We start from the raw sequence: 25,583 nt of genomic DNA, 5'->3' as shown, positions 1-25,583 counted from the left end.
GTTGTCCTACCTGAAGTTCCACCACAAACCAAACTCTACCCACCCACTTGTGATGCCAAAAGATGACGATGCTCACAGATTTTAACTCTGCATCACTGTGCAGTGTCCCAACACCTGATACTCTGTCACAATGCCAGCAAATCTCTTTGTATTTCCATTGTCTGTCACTGGCACAGTGACAGCCCAGCATTTACTCTCATGTCAGCAGGGAGACCACACAATCGGTCAGATCCTTGGCTGGTGTAAATCGGTCTAGCTTGCTTGAAGTCAGTGGATCTACGTCTGTTTTACACCAGCTGAGGTTCTGACCTGGGATGTACGTTCATGGAGCATCTCTTCTATCTTGCTGATTTATTGGGTCATCACTAATTCAGAAAGTTTAGTAACAATGGGAAGCAATGAATAGTTGACATTGTGATGAAGCAAAACTGACCAGCCCTGCATCTTTCTTGACAGGTCTCGAAGGGTCTTTACAAGTTACTGATTGAGCTGTGCATTCTAAGACACATCCAAAACCCGGATGGCATGGTCTGGAAGTGCAGAGAATCCCAACTTTATTTGATTGAATATCTGGTGAGAGGAAAAGGCATAAGCAGCACAAGAAAACAAGAGGTATTCTCCAAATGATATGCACAGTGAATAGCAGGTTTTCTCAGGAACCTAGCAGCATGTTAAAATTCAATGAAAGAAGACCTTGATGGAACTAGACATCTCTGGCCAGTATTATACTGTCCAAAATTAGAGAAAAATGAGTGAGCTGTGTAAAATCATTGTTGTTGGAGACACATATTGTCAGTACTAGAGCTGTTTGGAAAATCGAACTTCCATCCTGTGGGAAAATCTGCTATTTCAACTTTTCATCCTAACTTTGGAAAGTTCTGAAAAGTTTTGATTCAGAAATATCAGAATGAAAAATGGCAACATTTTTGGTTGAAAGAAAATGTTCAGACATTTTAACTTTACCAAATCAAAACAATTTTGACATGTGATTCAAAACAAAACTTTCTTGTTTTTTTTTAATTGAAAATTGAAAAAATGTAATCAAAATAGACCCTTTCCTACAGAAAATCTCAGTGAAACACATTTTCTGTCAGGAAATTTTTTCAGTTAAAATTTTTTGGCCAACACTAGTCAGTATCTCTAGGAGCATTAGTTTGGTCACATTGTATACATTAAAGTTAAGGAGCCTGCCTTGAATCTTGTGAAGCTATTTATACCTATATGATGCTATCATTCCGATCTGGTAATGTTATATAAATGACAGCACAAGGTGCCAAACGGTGGGAAATCAAGCCCCAAGGTTGGTGCTTCACTTGTTTAGATAATCAGTTATACACAGAAGTGTGCAAGAGGCAAGACCATTGGACTACATTAGAGTAAGTTTTTTTTTTCATAGCAGGGCTTATAATTTACGAAAAATTGGCTACTGCTCATCTTTAAGAGTTTTGTGAATTAAACACTATCATCTAGGAAGATGAGATGGTACCATATAAGGATTAGGTAAATTACTTCATAAATCTAAATTTGGCTGTATCAGTGAATGATTTGCACTGTGTAACATGGTGCTACCTTATCCAAATTCGGTGTGCTCTTCTCATTTAGCTGTGTCCTCATGAATAATATTAACGTCAATGTGTAGATGAAGTTTGTAACTTCAGTGTTTATAAACTTTAAAAAAACTCTGTGTCATTTGGCTTTTAGATGACCAGTGAAATGGAGCAAGCATTTCTAGATCTCCTTCCAGCTGTGAAATGCATGTCACCAACAGAAGTACTAGAGATGCTTAAAAATAACAGTTCTGGAGTTGCTGCTGAAGTGGAACAACAGCTACTGGACAGTGACACGTTCAGGGGTGATGCCTTCCAAAGGTCATACCAGTACATCAGCAGATACCAGCGAAAGGCCAATCTCGACAGCTTCTGTTTCACCCCTGGGGAGATTGAAGGGACCCAGGAAGAGTGTCTGAGTCTCTTGTTGGAGTCCTGCGGGAGAAAGAATCCTTCCTGGACTGAGCTCAGCAACTTCACACGCTTCCTAAACCTCCAGCTGAAGAAGTGTGAAAACTCAGTGTTCTGCAGCAGCAATTTAGTGGAAGAGGGATTTCAGGGGTTCAAGGCGTTTGTGATAAAATTTATGATCACCATGTCCAAGGACTTTGCTTTGCCATCCCTAGCCATGGCAGATGAAAGCTCACCCAGCGAAGAGGAGAAAATGGACGAGGATAGTGTATTGAGAGGGTACCAGTTAAGACGTAAGTGGGAGCAAGAGTCGCACCCCTACATAATTTTCCATGCTGACGACCACTCCATGGAGTTCTTGGGTTTCCATATCAATCGGAGTTTTGATGCTGTTGATGCACATTCACAGGCTGTTTTAGAGGAGAAGGTTATTGATCGACGTTTATATCGCACCCTTGAGGCTCAGAAAGTCCCTTTTAATAAAAAGTTTGAAGATCTGTCCAGGCAAGAACAGCTAGAAACTCTCTGTAGCGTATTCGGAGTGAGAAGCTCCCAAGACCCAGATGAATCCTACCAACTGACCCTGGACAATACCATGAAAATGCTGGCCATTCATCTGAGGTTCCAGTGTGGGATCCCCGTGATCGTCATGGGCGAAACAGGCTGTGGGAAGACCAAGTTGGTGCAGTTTATGTGCAGCTTGCAAAGAGCAGGAAGGGATGTTCAGAATATGATGCTGGTGCGTGTTCATGGAGGCACCAGCTCCAGAATCATCCACCAGAAAGTCAAGGAAGCCATCGAGCTGGCACGCGTCAATGAAAAGAGGCACAACATGGACACGGTGCTGTTCTTTGATGAAGCCAACACCACCGAAGCCGTGTTTGCAATTAAAGAGGTCCTGTGTGACCAGAGTGTGAATGGAGAGCCAATCTCCACCACGCGCTTAAAAGTGGTGGCTGCTTGCAACCCTTACAAAAGGCACACCAAGGAAACCATTGAGAAGCTAGAGAAAGCCGGCTTAGGGTACAGAGTTCGGAGTGAAGACACTCTAGAAAAGCTGGGCTTCATCCCTTTGAGGCAGCTGGTGTATCGGGTGCAGCCTCTTCCACCGAGCATGTTGCCTCTCGTCTGGGACTTTGGGGAACTAAATGAAAAGACTCAGAGTCTGTACATCAGACAAATTGTTAAATCCATCGTGGAAGACAAGCTTCCCAAAGAGAACATGGATGTTTTTACCTCTGTCATTTCCACCTCCCAGAAGTTTTTAAGAGAAAAGAAAGAGGAATGCAGAATCGCCAGTCTCCGGGACATAGAACGCTGCATGGGGGTGCTGCTGTGGTTTTATAACTTAGGAGACCTGCTTTTTCCTCTTATCGACGAAAAGAAGAGTGAGGTTCAACAGTCAAAGGACTATGACCCATCCATTCATGCCCTTGCAAAGGGGTGTGAGAAAGATCAGATATCTGCATTAAATGAAGCACAAAGATCTCTGCTTCTTGCAGTTGGAGTTTGCTATTATGTATCTCTCGAGAGTCGCCAAGATTATCTGAAAGAGATAGCGAAATGCTTCTTTGTGCCCGAATCCCTGCTTCAGCTAGAGATTGTACTTTGCCAAGAGGTGTTCCTGGATAACCTCTCTGTACCCAAGACAACAGCACGGAACGATGCCCTAAGGGAAAACATCTTCATGATGGTCATATGCATGGACCTGAGGGTGCCGCTGTTCCTTGTAGGGAAGCCAGGTAGCTCCAAATCCTTGTCTAAGACCATAGCTGCTGACGCAATGCAGGGCAGAATGTCTAAAACAAAATTGTTCAAACTGTGCAAGCAGATCCAGCTGGTGTCATTCCAGTGCAGCCCTCATTCCAAGCCTGAAGGAATCATTTCCACTTTCAAACAATGTGCACAGTTCCAAAGGGGCCAGAAACTGGAGGTGTTTGCCTCTGTGGTTATCCTGGATGAGATAGGCCTTGCAGAAGACTCACCTGAGATGCCCCTGAAGACACTGCACCCTCTTCTTGAAGATGGTTGCGTTGATGATGAAGTCCCAGAACCGTACAAAAAGGTTGGTTTTGTTGGCATTTCGAACTGGGCCCTGGACCCTGCTAAAATGAACCGGGGCCTCCTTGTGTTCCGGACCAACCTCAACAAAGATGAGCTGGTGAAGACGGCCAAGGGAATCTGTGCTGATGAGACACATGTTACCAAGATTGAGCATTTGTTCCCCTCCCTGGCTGACTTCTATTGTGAGGTGTTAAAGAAACAGCCCATGGAATTTTTTGGGCTCCGTGACTTCTACAGCCTCATCAAAATGATACTGTTCTATGCCAAGGACAGAAAAAGCATCTCTGAAGAAGAACAGCTTATTGCAAAAGCAATTCCGAGAAACTTTGGAGGTTTAAAGGATCTTGATCCTTTAGCTCTGTTCAGAAACTACTCACCCATTTCTCTGCCTTCCAAGTTAGAAACCAGCCATACAGTTCATTTGTTACAGGAAAATTTAGACAAGAAACAGACTGGGTTTGTATCTAGATACTTGTTGCTGTTAACAACAAACCACGCAGCTTTCCAGATCATACAAATGACCAAACTCTTGGACATAGAGAACTGTGATATTATATTTGGCTCGGGGTTCCCACGGGACCAAGAATATTCACAGGTGTGCCGGTCTGTTAACAGAGTGAAAATCTGCATGGAGACAGGCAGGCCCGTCATTCTCTTAAACATTCACAACCTGTACGAAAGCCTTTACGATGCGCTGAACCAGTGCTTCGTCAGGTTAGGAGGGAACTATTATGTCGACCTTGGCCTTGGCACTCACAGAGTTAAATGCCGCGTGAAGGAGGAGTTTAGGTTGATTGTGATTGAGGAGAAGAACGTGGTTTACACGCAGTTCCCCACCCCGCTGTTGAACAGGCTGGAGAAGCACTGCTTGGAGATGAACACCATTCTGCACTGGCAGCAGGAGAAGCTGATGAAACAGCTGAATGAATGGGCCAAGTCGTTCGTCACCATCCAGAACACAGACTTCTGCTGCACGAGGCCAGCAGACCTGGCTCCCCAGGAACGTGATGTTTTCATTGGTTTCAGTGATGACACTTCTGCCACTGTTGTTCTGCAGTGCTCTCCGAGTGGTTGTCAGGGGATCTGTCTGCCTGATGAAGAGGCAGTCCTCTCAGCTTCTAAAAGCAAACTCATCGAGTGTGCAACCCCTGATTCCATCCTGCGCCTCAAATATTCTCCGCTGGAGGATGTGGAGCAGATTCAGGACCTGTATTTTGGAAAGCAGAAGCACAATGGCCTGATTGACATTCTGTGGGGGGCAGTGAATCAAGAGTCAAATGCAGATGGCACCAATGGACTGTGCCTGGAGGTGAGATGTTTTATTTCAGTGTTGTTATAATGGGCCTGATTCTCAGAGGTGGGGGCAACCAGAACTTCAGTTGATTTCCATGATAGCTGCATCTTACCCGGCTATCCCAACCTGGCCTAAGATCCTCCCGCTTTTTTCACTGACCCAAAGCCCAGAAAGTCAATGAGAGTCATTATTATTGTGTCCATCGCAAGGAGACTCATATGATCCACTAATGTTTGGGATTGGTACGTCATGCCATTGTCTTGTCAAAACCCATACAGCATGTTTCTGGAGGGGACGTGTTTCAGAACAGGGCTCTCTCCCCTCTCAGTCAGTGCTGATCCCAATGCCCCAGTGCAGTGCTAGGGAGCGCTGTGCTGCAGGAAATGGGGTAGTTTGTGGCTCTGTTTTTTCAACAAAAAAAATCAATATTTTCTGTGAGAGGGGAAAAAAAGCATTTTCACATCAGTTCTGTTGGGCAGCTGTTCAAAAGTCCTGTAAGGAATTATTTTTATAATGTCTTTACAATAGCAAAATCAGGCACAAAAATCTTGCCTAAAATGACTTCTTTTTCATAGGTTTCTACACATGCAAGACTTCTAAACCAGAGAGATTTGGAAGTGGTAAGAAAGAGACTGAACCTCCAAAATAAAATCCGCTGTCTTTTTCTAAGTCAGTTTGATACAGAACATGCCTTCCGCCAGGAACTTAGGTAACGAGGTTTTTTTGGACCTACTTCTTTTCTTGTTGTTTAGTCTTGTATGTGATTTTTTTTTATGTCTTCAGTGTGATTTTTTTTTAAGTATCTAAAGAGACTTTTTCATCATGTGCAGTAAGTTCTTCAGAGAATCAACAGAAGAGAAACTGCTCTTTGTCCAGTTCAACTTTGACGAGCCGCAGAGTAGCAAAAGGCTTCTTGCCTGTGCAAAGTAAGCAGCTTTTCTTATCATTTTGGGCCCAGTACAGTGGAGGAGTTAAGCATGTGCTTCAGTGATTTGCTGAATCGGGGCCTTATAAAATGGTGGTTCTGTGCTAGTAGATCTTCCTGCCGATGGAATTTCCAGCCCTCCACTCCACTGCAGTGTCTGAGGGAGGCGAAATGGGAAAAATAAGGCTGTGAAAAGCATCTTGGAGGCCAGTTCGGCACCCAACCTTAAACAAAAGCAGGTTTTCCCATAATCCAGCCGTTTTGGGAGCTGGGGCATGGAGAAAAATCACCAGACTTGGCAACAGTCAGTACCCATTGCAAACAGTAGGGACGGCTGATTGTGCTGGTATCACCTCATATAATGGCGCAAAGTCAAAAGCAGACTCAACGCTGGTCTAAAACTTAGATCAACCTAACTACAACTCACTCCCCTAAGGGATGTAGTTAAGCCAACCTAAGTCCCAGTGTAGACAGTAGTAGGTTGATAGAAGAATGCTTCTGTCAAACTAGCTACCTCTCTTGGGGAGGTGGATTACCTATAGCGACTGGAGACCCCCTCCCATTGCTGCAGTGAGTGTCTACACTGGAGTGCTAGAGCGGTGCAGCTGCAGTAGCGGTTTAAGCGTAGACATAGCCTTTCTCTCAGATGTTACAGTGGAGAATGGTAACAGGGTGAAATTCTGGCTTCACTGAAGTCAATGGGAGCATTGCCATTGACTTCAGGATATCAGGATTTCACCCAAGGGGAAGAGACAGATGGAGAGACAAATAACACATCTTCTGTCTTGATCATGGCCTAAAGGACCTACATGGGGAGGAGATTTCTGAGGGCAAAAGAAGGCAGAACGAGAGCCAGTGGCTGTGAGCTTTGAAAGGAGACAAATTCAGACTAGAACTCATAAGGAGGGAAATTAGCCATTGGAACAGCTCACCTAGGATGGGGTGAATTTTCCATCACTGGGAGTCTGTAAATCATGGCCATGCGTCTCTTTGTAAAAACTCCACTCCAGCTCACACAGAAGTTATTGGGCTGGATGCAGGAATCACCAAGTGAGATATTTTCGCCTGTGCTATCATGCAGGAGGTCAGACTGGGTGGTCAGAAGGTCTCTTCTGACCTGAAGATCTATGAAGCTATGAATCTTACTTCTGTTGTGTTTTCAGGTACTGCATAGTGGATGAGAGAAGAAAGCCAGGAACAACCGGTCCATCACATGTCGTCATCATAACCAAAGTCCCAAGGATACTCGGGGGGTGCAGCTACCTGGCATTCAGTGCTGGTAAGACTGTGCCTTGATTTGGAAAGGCTTGAAAGACGAGGAAAGCAAGAGGGATCGTTAACATTACTGCAACATTTGAATCATTTTAACTGTCTTAATCACTGTTTTAGGGTGGAATTTTCAGTAGCACGTAAGGCCCCGATTTTTATTATTTAGGCATTGTTGTGTTCAGCATTGCACCATCTCAGTCCCATTTTGAAAAAGGGATTTAGGCACTTAGGAGCCAAAATCCCACTGACAGTCAATGAGATTTAGACCTTAGGTGCTTAAATCATGTTTGAAATTAAGACTTAGGCTCCCAAATCAGTTAGGTGTTGCAATGCTGAGCACAGCAACACCTAAATAACTTTAAAGATCTGGGCCTAAGTGACTTAGAAGTATAAGTCCTTCTTCCATGGAACTTGTGTTCTTAAGTCACATGAGGGAGAGCTATCAAAATTCAACCAAAAATTGGAATTTCAACAAAAACAATAATTTTTCCAAAGAAAGCTGGTTCTTTTTGTTGGGAATTCCCCACCCCCGTTTTTGAACAAAATTTGAAATTTTGATGAAAAATGTCACAGAAATGTCAAAAATAAAAAAAAAATTCTGTTAGTTCTAGTTGGGAACTCTTAGAGGAAAAGGCTTGTGGTGCTGGATGTTCAAGAAAGCGAGCTTCTCCCCCAAATGATAAAAATCACACACAGACAGAATGGCAGACTGTATATGAGAAAGCAGTGACTCTGCAAGGATCTAGGGGTCAGAGTGGACAAAGTAGCTCAACATGAGCTCCCAGTGCAATGCTGTGACAACACAATCCTTGGAGGTATAAACAGGAGGAGTGAGAAGCAGTAGGGAGATGATTTTACCCCTGTATACGGCATTGGTGAGGCAAACTCTAGAATACTGCATCCAGTTCTAATATTTAAGTTTTAAAAAGGATGCTAAAAATTGGAGAAGGTGCAGAGAATAGATACAAAAATGCTGTGAAGGCTGGAGAAAATACCTTATAGTGTGAAACTTAACCACTGGAACAAACTACCAAGGGAAGTGGTGGACTCTCCATTCGTTGATATCTTCAAATCCAGATTACATGCCTGGCTGGAAAGATATGCAAGTTATTGGGCTCAGTACGGGGTAACTTGGTGCAATGTAATGGCCTGTGTTATACAGGAGGTCAGACTGATGATCTAATGGTCTCTTCTGGCCTTAAACTCTGTGACTCAATGACGTTTTGTGGTCTGTTCTGTTCCTGCCTCTGCAGGTGAGTGGCGCGCTGTTCACTTGGATGACCTGCTGCCTCCCGAGACCTTTGCAGCCAATCTGGGACAACTCTCCAAAATGACAGTCGCTGAGATTTTCATGAACAGCACCGAGCAGGGAACCGACACAAGTAACCAACTTCTTGCTTTAAACCCATCTTTGATGTGTTGTTTTACCTTCTGCCATTTCCCTGCCCTATAAGAGGATGGTAACATCCGTGGATTGAAGTTTAATCAGATAAGGAGACGTCACTGTACGCTAAAAAGCGACTGCAAATGGAGCTGTGGTGTTCCATGCACTTTCCCTCTGAGGACTCAGTTTTGATGTAGGCTACACACCCACGCAGAGAAGTAAGATGGGGGTAGGGAATCCCGTAATGCTCCAGGTCCATGTGCACAGGAGTCAGAGGCAGTGCTGGGTTAACTATGGTGGCAATGATGCCATCGCACGGGGCCCACGCTTGGAAGGGGCTGTCACTGTGCCTCAGTGGGTCACAACTGAGAATACCAGACTGCTGAGAAATGGGGCAGACTCACCCCACACCGGTGGTTATTCTTCCATGAGAGACACCAAACCACTCACAAAAGTAACTTCAGTCTCACCACATGGGCTAACAAGATGTCAGAAATGCAGTCTCGTTAGGCACTCCAGCCCTTGTTGGATCACTAGAGCTAATGATAGTGGTTATTTAAAACCAGTTTAATCAAACAAAGGGTTCTTCTGATCCGAAGGACCAGCCACATACCCAGGTCAATGTATTACTCAGATTTTACCCAGTAATCACACTGTTGCCAATCCTTAAGTATCTAATAGCTGAAGGTTTTGATGCAACAGATAAGTAACGTACAATTGCTCACATTCGAGGTTGTCCAGAGGATTCCATTGCCCCTGAAGATGCTGAAAAAGCCAATGACGCCACAGAGGAAAATGTAAGTGTCTTATCTATCTTGCCTGCCGTAAGTGAGCACTATCAAATCCAATCTCAGCTTTTCAAATGTAACAGGTTCAAATTGGGGAGGTCCCTGCTTCTCCGGTTTCGCTGCCCAAGGGAGGAAAGGTGGCAGGACATCACGCCTGGCGCTTTAGAGGAGATCACCAGCCATTCTCCCTTGTTAAGCAGTGTGGGAAAGTTGGCCTTGTGGTAAGGCACTAAGGGCTGGTCTACAGTGGGGGGTGGGAATCGATCTAAGATACGCAACTTCAGCTACGAGAATAGCGTAGCTGAAGTCGAAGTATCTTAGATCGATTTACCTCAGGTCCTCATGGCGCGGGATCGACATCTCCAGCTCCCCCTGTCGACTCCGCTACCGCTGCTCGCTCCGGTAGAGTTCCGGAGTCGATGGGAGCACGTTCAGGGATCGATATATTGCATCCAGATGAGACGCGCTATATCGATCCCCAAAAAATTGACCGCTATCCGCCAGTACAGCGGGTAGTCTGGACGTACCCTAGGAGTAAGTTTCAGGACTTCTGGGTTCCATTTCTGGCTCTGTCACTGACTTCCTAGCTGACCTGGGGAAAGTCAGGGAATGTCTCTGGGCCTCAGCTCCCCCCTGTGGCTGAGAGGGGGAATAGCGCTGCCAACCTCATGAGGCTAAACTCATCGGTGTTCGTGAGGTGCTCAGATACTGCAGAGATAGGGCTATATGAGACAGATACAGGAACCGCAGACTTGAGATGCGGCATGTGCCTCCCGAAACTGCTACAGAGATTGCCAGGGAGCAGCGCAGGTGCTATTCTGCTGATGGCCGTGAAAATGAAGAGGAAGGATGGTCTATAGTAGTTTGGGCACTAGCTTGGGACTCAGAAGACCTGTGTTCCAATTCCTTGCTTTGCTGCTGACTTCCTGTGTAACCCTGAGTCAATCCCTTCGTCTCCATGTCTCAGTTCCCATCTGCCCAATGGGAACAATAGCATTGCCCTGCCAAATATTTTTCCAGTTGCAGCTGATCAACACTGAATTCATGATCAAACAAAGTGTCCAGAAAGCTGTGATACAGCTGGAGGATAAGAAAGACAACAGCCAGCGAGCTACGAAAAGGATACAGATTCTCTATGATGCACTTTTTCATTCTCAGAGCAAGAATAGACGTGAGTAGAAAGATAAGGCCTTATATCTGTGTGTGACTGGATATTACAAGATGTTCTAAGAACAAACTGGACGGATCAGTGGTACAATCACCTAGGATTCGTGGATAAAATAATCCCATTTAGACATCAAATGCAAATGAAAAATCAGTGTGGAGGTCTTTCGTGCAGTTGTGCTGTCAACGTTTGTTAAGTTCTATACAATTATTGGAGGCAACTGTGCAATCATCCTTAGTGATTAAATGGGATCCAACTTTAAGTAAATTAATGTGTAAATATTTCAAACTAAGTAAATTGAAGGTGCTTTTTTTATGGAGGGAAACTATAGTCTAATGGCATGTCTAATTTGATTTGTCTAATCTTCCTTGCCAAAACTAATGGAAGAAGCCACATAACTCATCAAAAATTTACTGTGAAAACTTTCAATGGAAAATTGTATTCTTAACAAAACAATTTTCCTGGAAAAGTGTCTGGGTTTTTTTTGGAAAATATTGACTTTTCATTTAAAAACTGAATAACAGCCAAACCCCAAACCTTTCAATTTGGAAATGCCACTAAAATGTCTCATGGGAGCTGTAGTTTGGTTACCTCATGTCCCCATTCTCTTCTGTGGGCTGGGCTCCAAGCTGGACTACATTTCCCATCATGCGCTGTGGCTGCAGTAGTCCCATGGAAGTGGGGACACCGTGGTGCATCATGAGATGTCATCTGGTCCATTGAGGAGAATGGAGCTATAGGGCATGTGTGATAGAATCATAGAATATCAGGGATGGACAAGACCTCAGAAGGTTACCTAGTCCAACCCCCTCCTCAAAGCAGGACCAATCCCCAACTAAATCATCCCAGCCAGGGCTTCGTCAAGCCTGACCTTAAAAACCTCTAAGGATGGAGATTCCACCACCTCCCTAGATACCCCTTTACAGTGCTTCACCACCCTCCTAGTGAAATAGTGTTTCCTAATATCCAACCTAGACCTCCCGCACTGCCACTTGAGACCATTACTCCTTGTTCTGTCATTTGCCACCACTGAGAACAGCTGAGCTCCATCCTCTTTGGAACCCGCTTCAGGTAGTTGAAGGCTGCTATCAAATCCCTCCTCACTCTTCTCTTCTGCAGACTAAATGAGAGTAGTTCCCTCAGATTCGCCTTATATGTCATGTGCCCCAGCCCCCTAATCATTCTCGTTGCCCTCAACTGGATTCTCAGTTTGTCTACATCTTTTCTGTAGTGGGGGGACTCCAAAACTGGTCGCAATACTGCTCATCTGTGAGGGGTGTGGATTTTTCACCTGCTTGAGAAACGAAGCTATGCCAATGTAAATCCCTAGTGTAGACCAGACCTGAGAGCCAAATGGAACCCTCAGGTCTTACATCTCACTTTTTTCCGTGAACTCTTTATCTAGAGTTTCTTGATTCCAGTTGCAAGGTCAGATTGCTTAGGCCAAAGGAACTGTTTCAAAGAAGACAACTAGGAAATGTTTTTAGATGCACTGCTTGGAAAATGTTTTTCTCCCCTCCCCCATGGAAATTTTCAATATTTTTTTCCCCCACAAACCAAATACCTGAAAATCCAAATTTTTTTGGCCCAAAACTGCTGAAATCCAGAATTTTTGGCTTTCAGTTGAAATTTTTCAGGTTTGGGATTCTATGACAAAAATTCAAAAATTTGAGGAAAGCAGAGACTTTCTACCCCACTTTTCATGTAGTAGAAAACAATTTTCCATTAAGAAAATGTTGACCAGCCCTATTGTGGGATAAAGTGATTTCTTTTTCTTTTATGGATAGTTGCCTGTCATCTTATGGAAGTATTGAAAAGGAGAATTTGTAACCTTTTACAAGAACGAGAGGAGATCAGTGATGAGCCTAGAGAGTGGATTTTCCGCAGAGCTCTGTCTAGCGAGTTCATACTTGAAGGCACTTCATTCAGGTAACATTGTATGTTCTTGTATAGTTGCATGATGTTGGCCATTTGAATTTCAAATCGCTTCAATTTTTGGAATACCAACAAGAAGCGATATGTTTGTATCACCTCACTTAAAACATCACTGGAAGGGGCTCGGGTACAACAGTGATGAGGGTGGTATAAGAACTTGTATAGAAGACTAGCATATGTTTTAAAAATCACATTCAGGGTATTGGCAACAAAATCTTAGGTCATTGGACAGTTAAAGGGTTTTATTTGTAACAAGAACAAAAGCAAAATTGATCGGCTGTATGAAATGTGCCAAACCTTACAGATAAATAACTTGAAAGTTTTGGAAATTCATATTTATGGTATTCAGCCACTGCAGACAGCTGACTCCCAACCTGCTTGAGAGACATCACCCAGCCAATGCTAAATTTGATCCCTCTTTGGTCCTGTGTGGATGACTGTGCTTTATTATGATTGTTGGATATTTACATAGTTGTATCTTAGGGCCCAGCCCTGCAAAGCAACCCTCATGTTATAGACACACAGAATGAGTTGATTGAGGGGGGGAGTTGAAAGAATTATTTTATAAGGCATGTTTTTCCTTTTTTTTTTAAGACATGTTGTCTGGATTCATTTTGAAGACATTCTGGCAAATATGTTTGCTCAAATTCTAGCAGTCATTGATGCAAACAACAACTTGGATCATATCTCTCAAGAAACTCCTATCTCTGACCTGTGGCTCCAGATGTTCAAAGATGAATCATTTTTGAAGATTAAGTATACCAGCAAGTAAGAAACCACTAGGAAAGCTCAGACTCTCAGGATTAGATCTGAGTGGGAAACATTTTTCCCATCCTGCAAGAGTTTTTGAGATTTCAACATTTTTTCCCATCCTGAATTAGAATGAAAAGTTGAAATCTTGGAAATGTTCCCAAACCGATAGTCTGAAAAAAATTCATCTCAACTTCATCAGAAAATTTTAATTTTAGATTTTGATGTTTTTAAAAAAGTTTTGTTTAGTATAAATTAACTAAAATGTCTACATGAAAAGTCATTCAAACTACATTATAAACCAAAACTTTTTTTCAAAAAATGTCAAAACAGGATGTTTCAATGGTTTTTAAACTTTTTTTAAATCAGGAGGCTTGTTAAAACTGACCCTTTTCCTGCAAACTGTTTTGCTTTCAGTGAATCAGCATTTTCTGATGAAAAACTGATTAATTAGAAAATTCCTGACCATCTCTACTCAGGATAGAGAAAAAACAACCTCTCTCCAGATCTGCAAATGTACAGTGCTAGAGCAGTGAGAGAGCCTGAGAGCATGGTGGAATGTGTGTTTATTAGATAAATACATGGACAAGGAAGTGGGAAGGCAACAAATGAATAGAATTAAGCCATGGAACTCACTGTATTGGAAGCCAGAAATTTAGTAGTTCTATTTAAACACAAGTAATCCCAGACAAATATGTGCACAGAATTACACTCAAAGTCATTTCTGCCAGCTTTTATATGCATCATTATTTATTATTGTTGAGTAGGAGTATTTATAGATTCATGGATTTAATAATCAGAAGGGAGTGTTCGAATAATAGAACCACAGGGTTAGAGGGGACCACAGTGGTCATCTAGTCCTAATCACTGATCTCTTTCAGGCCCTTCCCTCTGGGCATGGTTTATTAATTCACAAACTAACACAAAACAAAGTTATTCCCCTGCTGCAGGGGACCAGAGGCCTTTCACTCTGCATTTGTCTGCTGCAGAGTAAGTCACAGGAGCCAGCCTCTCCACTGACTGAGCACTCTCAGCCCTTTAGAGAGAACACTTGACCCCTTTCTAGCCAGATCAGATAGAAGAATAGGCTGGCTGGCCCCAGGCCTATTGCCCTTAAATGGCAGACCACTCTGTTACAAAGGGGACAGTCAATGAAATTGAAAGGCAGCAAATTCAAAACCAATCAAAGGAAAGATTTTTTCCCCTCACAACATGTAATTGTCCTCTGGAACTTACTGCCACAGGAAGTCATTGAGGCTAAGAACTTAACAAGATTCAAGAAGGGACTGGACATTTCTAAGGATCACAAGAATATTCAGAGTTAATATATTGAATGCTGACAAAACGTTTGGAAAGGATATTAAACCTTGTGTTTCAATGCTTAAACCAATTTCTAATTGTTAGACACCTAATGCGGGAGGCAGATAACCTCCCATCTACTCCTGTGGGTTTTGACACTTTCCTCTGCAGCATCTGGTGCTGTTGGAGAGAGGAGATCAGGTTAGATTGACCTTGGCTCTGATCCCATCTGGCAGTTTCTCTGTTTTTTATTGAATTCCTTTCTAGGCATGTTTATCTTTTAAATGAAGCACATGTCTAGAGATGACTGATGGGAGTAAGACACATCTCTAAACTGATTAACTCTCTGTAATATATAACATTATATATATATATACACATATATATATACACACATATATATATACATATAAAATATGTGTGGGTGTGTATATGTTTCTTTGTTTTTAAACACTCAAGGGCCCCTGATGCTAAGATTTCTGTGTTATCAATGAGCGAAGACCCCAGCATGTCCATGTTGTGCCACTTTCCATTCAGCTGGGTTCTGAAAGCTCGCCTGGACAAGATATGGGAGACAGTCCATCGGGTGAAAGGTAACTTCACACTTTCTGCGTCTATTAAAATTAACTGCAAAAGAAAATATGGGACCCAATTCGCCTCTCTCTTTTGCCAGGGCAAATCCAGAGAAGGTTTCTAGAAGAGCTACATGGGATGGAGATTTCTTATAATAGAGAGTTCTGTAATCTAGCAGAAAGAAGCAGAACAAGATCCACTGCATGGGATCTGAAGGGAAACAAATTCAAACAGAAAATTAGTACATTTTTAACAAGGAGGGAAATTAACCATTGGCTTAGCTCACCTAGGGATGGGGTGGAATCTCCATCACTTGGAGTCTTGGTTGTGCTTAAGTAAAGTGATTAAGTAAATTTTAATCAAAACAGTTTGCTGTCAGAAAATGTCATTTTGAGAACTGAAATTTTTTCATGGAATTGTGTTAATTTAGATGAAATGTTGTTAGAAAACAAACTGGGAAAAACTGTTTAGAAAATGTCAAAGCATCTTGTTTCAGCGTTTTCAGGATAAAAGTTTCAATAATTTTTTTGTTCTAAATGACATTGTTTTGAAGTTTTTGGTTTTTATACATAAAAAATAAATTAAAAATGGTCAAATCAAAATAAACCATTTCAAATTTATCAAAATTAATCATTTTGATTGTTCCAAACCAAAAAAAATCATAATTTAATTTTGACACAATTTTCAGAATTTGGCTTTGTTGTGATTTGTGACAAAAAATGCAAAATGTCAAAATTTTCCATGGGACAGAAATCAATTTTCCAATAAGCTCTAATTATAATGCAGCCAAATGCAAATATTAAAGAATATAGGTCACTGTTACCAGATGGTGGACTGTACTCTGGAAATCAGTGACTTGGGAAAGGAATCTGCAGATAGATCTGGGGATGTATGTACTCTCAGACATGCAAATCAGTAGGGTCTGTGCTTAAACTTCTGCTTCTTAAAGGAGTCTTGCTGGTGGGGGAAAGAGTTCCTCCTTGAAGATTGCCCTGTCAGACTATCCAAGCTTTCTTGTCTTTTGCAAACTCCAGTCCTTCATTGCTTGAAGGAGTCACAATTCCTCCACTCCCCACCCAGCTAGAATGACCTAGAGCCTCCCCACCCAACTAGAACAACCTAGAACATTGCATCATAATTCAAACAAGAAGCCATTTATAGAGAAATGGAGAAAATCAGGATTCCCATTGCCCTGCCATGCTTATACTCACTTCACTTGCATATTTATAATTACCAAACAATATTTATAGTGAGTTGCTATAATTGAATAAGTGCCTCTCCTTTGTTCATTCTGTGACATCCTAGGTTATCCAAAGGACCCCACTGTGGACTCTGCTGAGATGTTTCAAAGCTCTATCTTGAATATGCCAGTGCCAGATGGCAATAGTCCAGAAATGGTTCAGCGTTATGCCAGTGATTTTGTGAAGATGGCTTTTCCAGGGCAAGATGTTCAGGTTTATGAGGTAAATGGGTTTCTGCAGAAAAGCAATTTTAAACGTCACCAGGCTGAATGGCTGGGGTGGGATTACCAACGGTATAACAGGCAAATTAGACTTAATACAGAAAAAATAAAAAACTTAGGGCCAGATCCCCAGCTAGTGTAAATCAGCCCTCACTCCATTGGAGTCATTGGGGGCAGATCTCTAGCTGATGCAGAATTTTTTTGTAGATTTCTTTTTTTTAATTAAAAAGATCTTGCCTGAGTTTTTGGGAAAAGTTTTTGTTTTTTGGCTTTTTAACAGTCAACATTTTCTGCGAAAAATAAAACCACTTCCTGTCCAGTTTTTTGATAAATACACTTTACTGAAACACTGTATTTGCTCTTAAATTATTGCTAAATGCTCTCAAATTTAACTATATTTTTAACAATATTTTTGACTGGGATTAGAATTTCATACATCTTTCATTAAACATGGTAGTAACAGAGAACTTAATTCTATGGGTCAGTCGCTGTTCTTGTGGTTGACAATGAGTAGAAATAATACCTCTTATTTTATCACCAGATTTTGTCTAATGTCCTCATAACTGGTGCGAAGCAGCTCTGCGCCTCTTTGGCACATGATGACATGGGGTTTTCCCTGATTTGGCTGCACATTGAATATTTCTACCTACAAGAGAATTATCAGCTGTTTATCAATTTAGTAAAGAACGAGGAGACGCTAACCAGTGATCTGCTGAAAGTTTATGAAGAAGACACAACTAAAATGGTGAGCAAGGTTATCTGAATAGTTTTTCATTGTAGCTCTTTTCAACCTGTAATTGTAAATGGGAATTAATCATCAAGTGAATGTTTCTACTGGATCTGACAAAGACTGGTCCTTCACTGTACGCTATTCAACATTTTTATTGATTATCTGGAAGAAAACATAAAATCATCACTGATAAAATTTGCAGTTAACACAAAGATTGGGAGAGTGCTAAACAATATGCATTTTAATAGAGTTAAATGTATCTGTATAGGAAAAAAGAATGTTGGCTACACTTATGGGATGGGGGGCTCTATCCTGGGAATCAGTGACTCTGAAAAAGATTTGGGGGTCATGGTGATTAATAAGATGATCATGATTGTGATGCTGTTGCCAAAAGGTCTAATGCGATCCTGGGATGCATAAACAGGGGAATCTTGAGTAGGAGTGGGGAGGTTACATTACCTTTATATTTGGCACTGGTGTGACTGCTGCTGGAGTAGTGTCCGGTTCTGGTGTCCACAAGTGATAGAGTGACAGAATCAAGGAGCTCAATTAAGAGAAAGCTCAGGGTGAGTTGAGTACAGATTATAAGTACCAACATGGGGAACAAATATTTGACAATTGGATCTTTAGTCTAGAAAATAAAAAGTATAACAAGACCCAGTGGCTCAAAGTTGAAGCTAGACAAGTTCAGATTGGAAACAAGGTACAATTTTTTAATGGTGAGAGGAATTATCCCTTGGAACAATTTACTAAGTGTCATGGTGGACTCTCCATCACTGGCAATTTTTCAATCCAGATTGGATGTTTTTCTAAAAGATCTGCTCTAGTTGAAAGAGGAACTAATTCAGGGAGGTCCTATGGCCTATGTTAGGCAGGAAGTCAGACTAGGTGACCACAGTGGTAATCTCTGATTCTAGGAATCCTCCACGTATTTCTCCGCTTCCAATCATAGACACTGTAGAACCATAGGGTTGGAAGGGACCACAAGAGTCATCTAGTCTAACCCCCTGCCAAGATGCAGGATTTGTTGTGTCTAAAACAACCAAGGCAGATGGCTCTAGCCTCCTTTTGAAAACCTCCAGTGAAGGAGCTTGCATGACTTCTCTGGGCAGTTTGTTCCATTGTCCTACTGTTTTTACAGTTAGGAAGTTTTTCCTGAGATTTAATCTACATCTGCTATGCTGTAGTTTGAACCCACTGCCTCTTGTCCTGCCCTCTGTGGCAAGAGAGAACAACTTTTCTTCATCTTTTTTTATGGCAGACTGAAACTGTGCCTCTCTGGGTCACAACTGAGAATACCAAATTCAGGACAAACCCCTGAGAAATAGGGCAGATACCCTCCAAGACTGGTGGTTAATCTCCAATAGGGTATACCAAACCAGCAACAAAAGTAAATTTCTGTTTCAACACACTGGCTAACAAAAAGTCAGGAAAGCAGTTTTCTTAGGTATTCCAATCCTTGCATTATGACCAAAAACACTGAATTTAAAGATGAATGGTTCTTTAAAACCAGTCTCATCGAACAAAATGTTCTTCTGATCCCAAAGGACCAGCCACACACCCTGGTCTATATATAACTTAGATCTTACCCAAAAATCACACTGATGCCAATCCTTTAGTATCTAAAATCAAAAGGTTTTTTTTTATATAAAAAAGAAGAAAGGAGAGTAGCAAAATATGGACCCTGAACTTCGGAAAAGCAGACTTAGAATCCGTTAGGGAACTGATGGGCAGAATCCCTTGAGAGGCTAATGTGAAGGGGCAAGGCGAGTTGGTTGTATTTTAAAGAAGACTTATTGAGGGTGCAGGAACAAACCATCCTGATGTGCAGAAAGAATAGTAAATATGGCAGGTGACCAGCTTGGCTTAACAGTGAAATCTTCAGTGAGCTTAACCTCAGAAAGGAAGCTTATAAGAAGTGGAAACTTGGACAGATGACTAGGGAGGAGTATAAAAATATTGCTAGAGCATGCAGGGGTGTAATCAGGAAGGCCTAAGCGCAATTGGAGTTGCAGCTAGCAAGGGATGTGAAGGGTAACAAGAAGGGTTTCTACAGGTATCTTAGCAACAAGAAGAAGGTCAGGAAAAGTGTGGGCCCCTTACTGAATGGGGGAAGCAACCTAGTGACAGATTATGTGGAAAAAGCTGAAGTTCTCAATGCTTTTTTTTGCCTCGGTCTTCACAGACAAGGTCAGCTCCCAGACTGCTGCACTTGGCAACACAGTATGGGGAGGAGGTGAGCAGCCCTCAGCAGTGAGAGAACAGGTTAAGGACTATTTAGAAAAGCTGGACATGCACAAGTCCATGGGTCCGGATCTGTTTCATCCAAGGGTGCTGAGGGAGTTGGCTGATGTGATTGCAGAGCCATTGGTCATTATCTTAGAAAATTCGTGGCGATTGGGGGAGGTCCTGAATGATTGGAAAAAGGCAAATATAGTGCCCATATTTAAAAAGGGGAAGAAAGAGAACCTGGGGAACTACATACTGGTCAGTCTCACTTCAGTCCCCGGAAAAATCATGGAGTAGGTTCTCAAGGAAACCATTTTGAAGCACTTGGAGGAGAGGAAGGTGATCAGGAACAGTCAACATGGATTCACCAAGGGCAAGTCATGCCTGACCAACCTGATTGCCTACTATGATGAGATAACTGGCTCTGTGGATATGGGGAAAGAGGTGGATGTGATATATCTTGACTTTAGCAAAGCTTTTGATATGATCTCCCACAGTATTCTTGCCAGCAAGTTTAAAAAGTAGGGATTGGATGAATGGACTAAAAGGTGGATAGAAAGCTGGCTAAATTTTTGGGCTCAACGGGTAGTGCTCAATGGCTCGATGTCTAGTCGACAGCCTATATCAAGTGGAGTGCCCCAGGGGTCGGTCCTGGGGCTGGTTTTGTTCAACATCTTTATTAATGATCTGGATGATCGGATGAATTTCACCCTCAGGAAGTTCACATATGACACTAAGCTAGAGGGAGAGGTAGATACGCTGGAGAGAAGGGGTAGGGTCCAGAGTGACCTAGACAAATCAGAGGATTGGGACAAAAGAAATCTGATGAGGTTCAACAAGGACAAATGCAGAGTTCTGCACTTAGGATGGAAGAATCCCATTCACTGTTACAGGCTGGGGACTGACTGGTTAAGCAGCAGTTCTGCAGAAAAGGACCTGGGGATTACAGTGGATGAGAAGCTGGATATGAGTCAGCAGTGTGCCCTCATTGCCAAGAAGGCCAATGGCATGTTGGGCTGTATTAGTAGGAGCATTGCCAGCAGATTGACGGAAGTGGTTATTCCCCTCTATTTGGCACTGGTGAGGCCACACCTGGAGTACTGCATCCAGTTTTGGTCCCCCCACTACAAAAAGGATGTGGATAAATTGGAGAGAGTCTAGCGGAGGACAATGAAAATGATTAGGGGGCTGGAGCACATGACTTATGAGGAGAGGCTGAGGGAACTGGGTTATTTAGTCTCCAGAAGAGAAGAGTGAGGGGGATTTGATAGCTGCTTTCAACTACCTGAAGGGGGATTCCAAAGAGGATGGATCTAGACTGTTCTCAGTGGTAGCAGATAACAGAACAAGGAGCAATGGTCTCAATTTGCAGTGGGAGAGGTCTAGGTGGGATATCAGAAAACACTATTTCACTAGGAGGGTGGTAAAGCACTGGAATGGGTTACCTAGGGAGGTGGTGGAATCTCCTTCTGTCATAAACAGATAGTTAAGGGTTAAGGTTTCTTTTCTACCTGTAAAGGGTTAACAAGCAGTACCTGTGAACACCTGACCAGAGGACCAATCAGGGGGCAAGACAATTTCAAACCCCTGTGTTCTTTGTTTGTTTCTTTGTCTCTCTTTGGCACTAAGGGTCCAGTCACATTTCTCAAGTTTTCCAAAATTTACTGAAATAGTTCTTCTATTCAAGCTAGTGAGTATTAGAAAGGCAACTTGTATCCTCATATGGTTATTTCTGCATTTGCAATTCTGTGCTTTGCTATAGAATTTCTTTAATTCTGTACTGTTATTGCTTTTACTTAGAAAGAAAGAAGGAGGGGGGATTCTCTCTAGAGATTGATAAGTTCAGACCCTGTGTATGTCCCTCTTGGCATCACAGAGATAGTGTACTTCTTTTTATTCTTTAATAAATCTTTTTCTGTTAAAGACTTGGTTAAGTTCTTCTCTTGTGGATTCAGGGGAAGGAGGCAAAGTGAGTCTCTCTCTGTGTTAAGGCAAGGATTTGCCTTGGAGCCAGCTGGAGAGAGGGGAAGAAGGGGGGGGAAGGGTTTATTTCTCCTAGGTGTAAGAACTCCATGGATTTGGGGCTCGTGGAATCCTCAAGGATTTTGGGGAAGGACTGTGTCCCAATACACGTACATTATTGGGTGGTGGCAGCGAAGAAGATCTAAACTGGGATTTTAGTTTAGGGGAGTGCATGCAGGTCCCCAATTTGGAACCCACCAGCTCCAAGTGGGGATGAGACCTATGACATGGTGGCAGAGGTGGGATGTATTAAGACCCAGGAGCCATTGAGAGCTATCGCTTCTTCTAAGCAGGCTAGAAGGGAGTGATACCCCGAAGGCAAGCTTTTTCTAACGAGGTATTGTTAGCAGTTTTTCAGCTAGGCTACGCTGAAAAGGGTTATCCTGTTCTTCTCAAACAGGAAAGCAGCCTGAGAGAAGAAAGGGAGTCTGAAGCAGTTTTCAGGGTTAGAAGGAATTTTCAGCCAGGCTGGCTGGAGGAAATGAGGGTTTTCTGGCAAGGCTTTGTTAGAGCAGACCCCATACTGAGAGATACTTAGCAAGGGCGAGAGACACTGGTTAAACTAGTTTTTCTTGCTCCTGGGTGGAGGGGGAAAAAACAATTTTTTTTCTTTCTCAGTCAAAAAGTCAGTGGCTGTAAACAGTCACTCCCACGGAACACGATTTGCAAAACAAAAGATTTAATTTCTCTTTCTTTAGTCAGTGATAGAAAGTGTTAGGAACTGTAACCCAAAACATTAAAGCAAGCAACACAGAAACTTCACTGACTGCAGAGGGGTGTGGCCAGCACCAGAAAGCACAAAAACATAAGTACCAAGCAAACAGCTGACCACAAAAAAGAAATGAAAAAGCAACAAGCCAAAGCAAAGGCTGACCACAAGAGGGAGCTGGAAAAGCTAAAGGTCAAAATCACAATTTCTCCATTCATGTCAAAATCTGTAATCTTACCTACAGCTGAATTGCCTGTCCAGTACAAGGGCTGGTCAGGAAAGTGGACTTTTGCTGTCTATGATAATTATTCCATCCCCATGCTACTGGGGGAAGACTTGGTCAAGCAGGTAAAGCTGGCCAAGAGGGGGGGAGTGGTCACCCGCAGCCAGGCCAAACAAGCAGGCACTCCCATCCCTGTTCCTGAACCATCCACGACCTATGACACCTTCCTTAGAGGTTTTTAAGGTCAGGCTTGACAAAGCCCTGGCTGGGATGATTTAGTTGGTGTTGGTCCTGCTTTGAGCAGGGGGTTAGACTAGATGACCTCCTGTCCAACTCTAATCTTCTATGATTCTATGAAAGAAAGGTGAGAGTTAGAATTGGTTAAAGGAATCAAATACGTACAATAAATGCAAAGTTCTTGGTTCAAGATTGTAGCAGTGATGGAATAAACTGCTGGTTTAAGTCAAGTCTCTGGTTGCTTTGAAATCATCAGAAGGTCCTCAGTCCCTTGGTTTGAATGCTCCCATTAGTATAAGTCCATAGTCCACTGGCTGGAGCAGGAAAGAGGCAGAATGGAGGTGTTTCCAGGGCCTTTTATAACTTCTACCATGTGGAGGGAAACCCATTGTTTCAAACAAAGCCCTCAGCACAGCTAGTGGAAAATCAGAGGTGACAAGATAGTGTTTGAAGTCACATGGGCAAGTCACATGTCTATGCATGATTCTGCTTGGATGCAGTAGAAGCCATTATCTCAAACAGCACACTCACAGGAAAATCCATTCAAGGTAGATGGCATCTTCCATTGTGAGTTAAATGTTCTTTTGATGGGCCATTCAATTTGAATAGCCCTTCCAAGATGTGTAGGCAAATACCTTGTGGGCATTACCCCAGGAGCAAACATTTGAAATCCAATTCTAGAGCCAATACTCATAACTTCTCTACACCCTTTCTGTACATTGGTGACCAAAATTGGACACACTACTCCAGCTGAGGCCTAACTAGCATTGAGTAGAGTGGTACTGTTTCCTCCCATCACTTGCATGCTGTGCCTCTGTTACTGCAACCCCAAATTGCATTTGCTTTTTTTGCAGTAGTTTCATATTGCTGACTCATGTGGTGGTTGTGATCCACCACAAATCCCAGATCCTTCTCAGCAGTGCTGCTGCCAAGTCACATGTGTTTAGTATCATATAATGTTCATTGCATTGGGCGATGGTCACTACAATTTTAAGCTGGTTTTGTTTGATGCAAATGCTGTCTACACTAGACCAGGAGCTGTATTATCCAAACCAGTTTTAACCACTCTTTAAAAATGGCTTATACCTGCCATGGCCTTGGCCACAACAACAAGCCAAACCAGGTTAAATCCAAGGCAGCTTGAACCAATTTAATACCATGGTTAAGGGCTGGCTCCCACTCCCCTTGATGTCAGTGGGAAGGTGGATTGATTTCATGGGGAGTTAGATCAGGCTTCAAACTTGGTTAAGTAACAAGATCCTCAGCCCACGGCACTTAGGTCCTGAAGAGGAAGGAGAATGATATTCTGTGGCACTCCATGACAATCTGCACTACTTGTAAACAAGTGGGGGATTTTTCTCCCTCTGTTCCACTAAGGTAGTGCTTGTTTCTTTGCCTCAGCAGCTGAATGTGTAACACACTGGCGCAGCAGTTGTGATTGTATCTTGGTTGCTATTCCTGTCCTGCCATTAATGGGGTTATCCCTTTAGCTCAGATGGTAGAGGTCTTTGCCAATCCCTGCTGATGACCACGTCTTGCCTGTGTGTGCGCAGCAAAGGTGAAAGTAAGCCGGTCCAGTCCGGTACAGCGTACCAGCAAGAGCCACTACGCCGTACCGGACCGCACCGGCTTCTGCAGTGGGGATTTAAAGGGCTCTGGGCTCCCCACAGTGGTGGGCGCCCTGAGCCCTTTAAATCTTCCCCGCAGCTCCAGCAGCCAGGCTGGGGCCGGGATTTAAAGGGCCCAGAGCTCCACGGCAGCTGGAGCCCTGGGCCCTTTAATTTGCTCTGAGCCCTGGGGGCTCCCAGCCACCTCTGCAGCTGGGAGCCCCGGGTTGATTTAAAGGCCCTGGGACTCCCAGCCACAGCCGGTGCCCCAGGGCCTTTAAATCTTGAGAGGCCATGCCCCTTCCGGAAGAGGCCACACACCCCTCAGGACTCCGGCCCTACCGGTAAGTCCTGTTAGTTACTTTCACCCCTGTGTGTGCAGCCACTGGTCATTCCTTTGTAACCTACTCCAGTTCTGTTGCTTCAGTTCTTCAGCAAGCAATACACCTGCCTTGTCATTTTATCTGCTCTATGCCTCCCACCCTGAAACACAATGGCTAACTCTGAAACTCACAGGATTTGTTTTTAAATGTCATTTTAGTTTATAGCTCTTGATGCCGTGAGCATTGTCCTGAAGCAGCTGCAGCCCACAGAGAAGCAGCTTCTGCCATTCAGCGCCTGCCTCACCTGGCTGAAAAGGATCAAGTCCATTAAGCACACTGTGGAGCTGATCACATCGGACGACTACCAGATGAGACTGTATGATAACAAAGAGGAATTATTGAACAGTGTATTGTAAGTGTTACCCCTCCCCGCAAAAACTGTCGGTGTATTTTAAAGAATATAAACATTTTTAAAACATGTAATAGTCAAAAAAATGAAACCTTTTTTCCCCAAACAAAAAGATGGGTTTTCCATTAAACAATTTTTTTGCAAAAAGTGTCAGATTTTCTCCAAATATTCTGAATTTATAACAAAACACTTGAAAACTAAAAATTTTAAAAGTTTTGATTTTTTGCA

At 42.9% G+C, this 25,583-nt stretch overlaps 1 protein-coding gene across 1 annotated transcript in view; it reads left to right on the top strand.

The window, feature by feature from the left end:
* The window catches only part of LOC123369106 (E3 ubiquitin-protein ligase rnf213-alpha-like), a 44,544-nt gene extending 19,182 nt beyond the window's left edge, over nucleotides 1-25,362 (top strand). The window contains exons 7-15 of the mRNA XM_045014467.1: nucleotides 1,702-5,331; nucleotides 5,991-6,025; nucleotides 7,405-7,520; nucleotides 8,764-8,892; nucleotides 9,627-9,691; nucleotides 10,703-10,853; nucleotides 16,710-16,867; nucleotides 17,408-17,611; nucleotides 25,165-25,362. Coding sequence (XP_044870402.1) covers nucleotides 1,702-5,331; nucleotides 5,991-6,025; nucleotides 7,405-7,520; nucleotides 8,764-8,892; nucleotides 9,627-9,691; nucleotides 10,703-10,853; nucleotides 16,710-16,867; nucleotides 17,408-17,611; nucleotides 25,165-25,362 — 4,686 coding nt within the window. The remainder of the gene's footprint in view (nucleotides 1-1,701; nucleotides 5,332-5,990; nucleotides 6,026-7,404; nucleotides 7,521-8,763; nucleotides 8,893-9,626; nucleotides 9,692-10,702; nucleotides 10,854-16,709; nucleotides 16,868-17,407; nucleotides 17,612-25,164) is intronic.
* Nucleotides 25,363-25,583: the final 221 nt, after the last annotated feature.

This window comes from Mauremys mutica, chromosome 4, assembly GCF_020497125.1.
Source record: "Mauremys mutica isolate MM-2020 ecotype Southern chromosome 4, ASM2049712v1, whole genome shotgun sequence".
In the NCBI taxonomy this organism is placed as follows: domain Eukaryota; kingdom Metazoa; phylum Chordata; order Testudines; family Geoemydidae; genus Mauremys; species Mauremys mutica.
The sequence above is the reverse complement of the archived record's forward strand: the minus strand, read 5'-3'. Positions and strand labels throughout refer to the sequence as shown.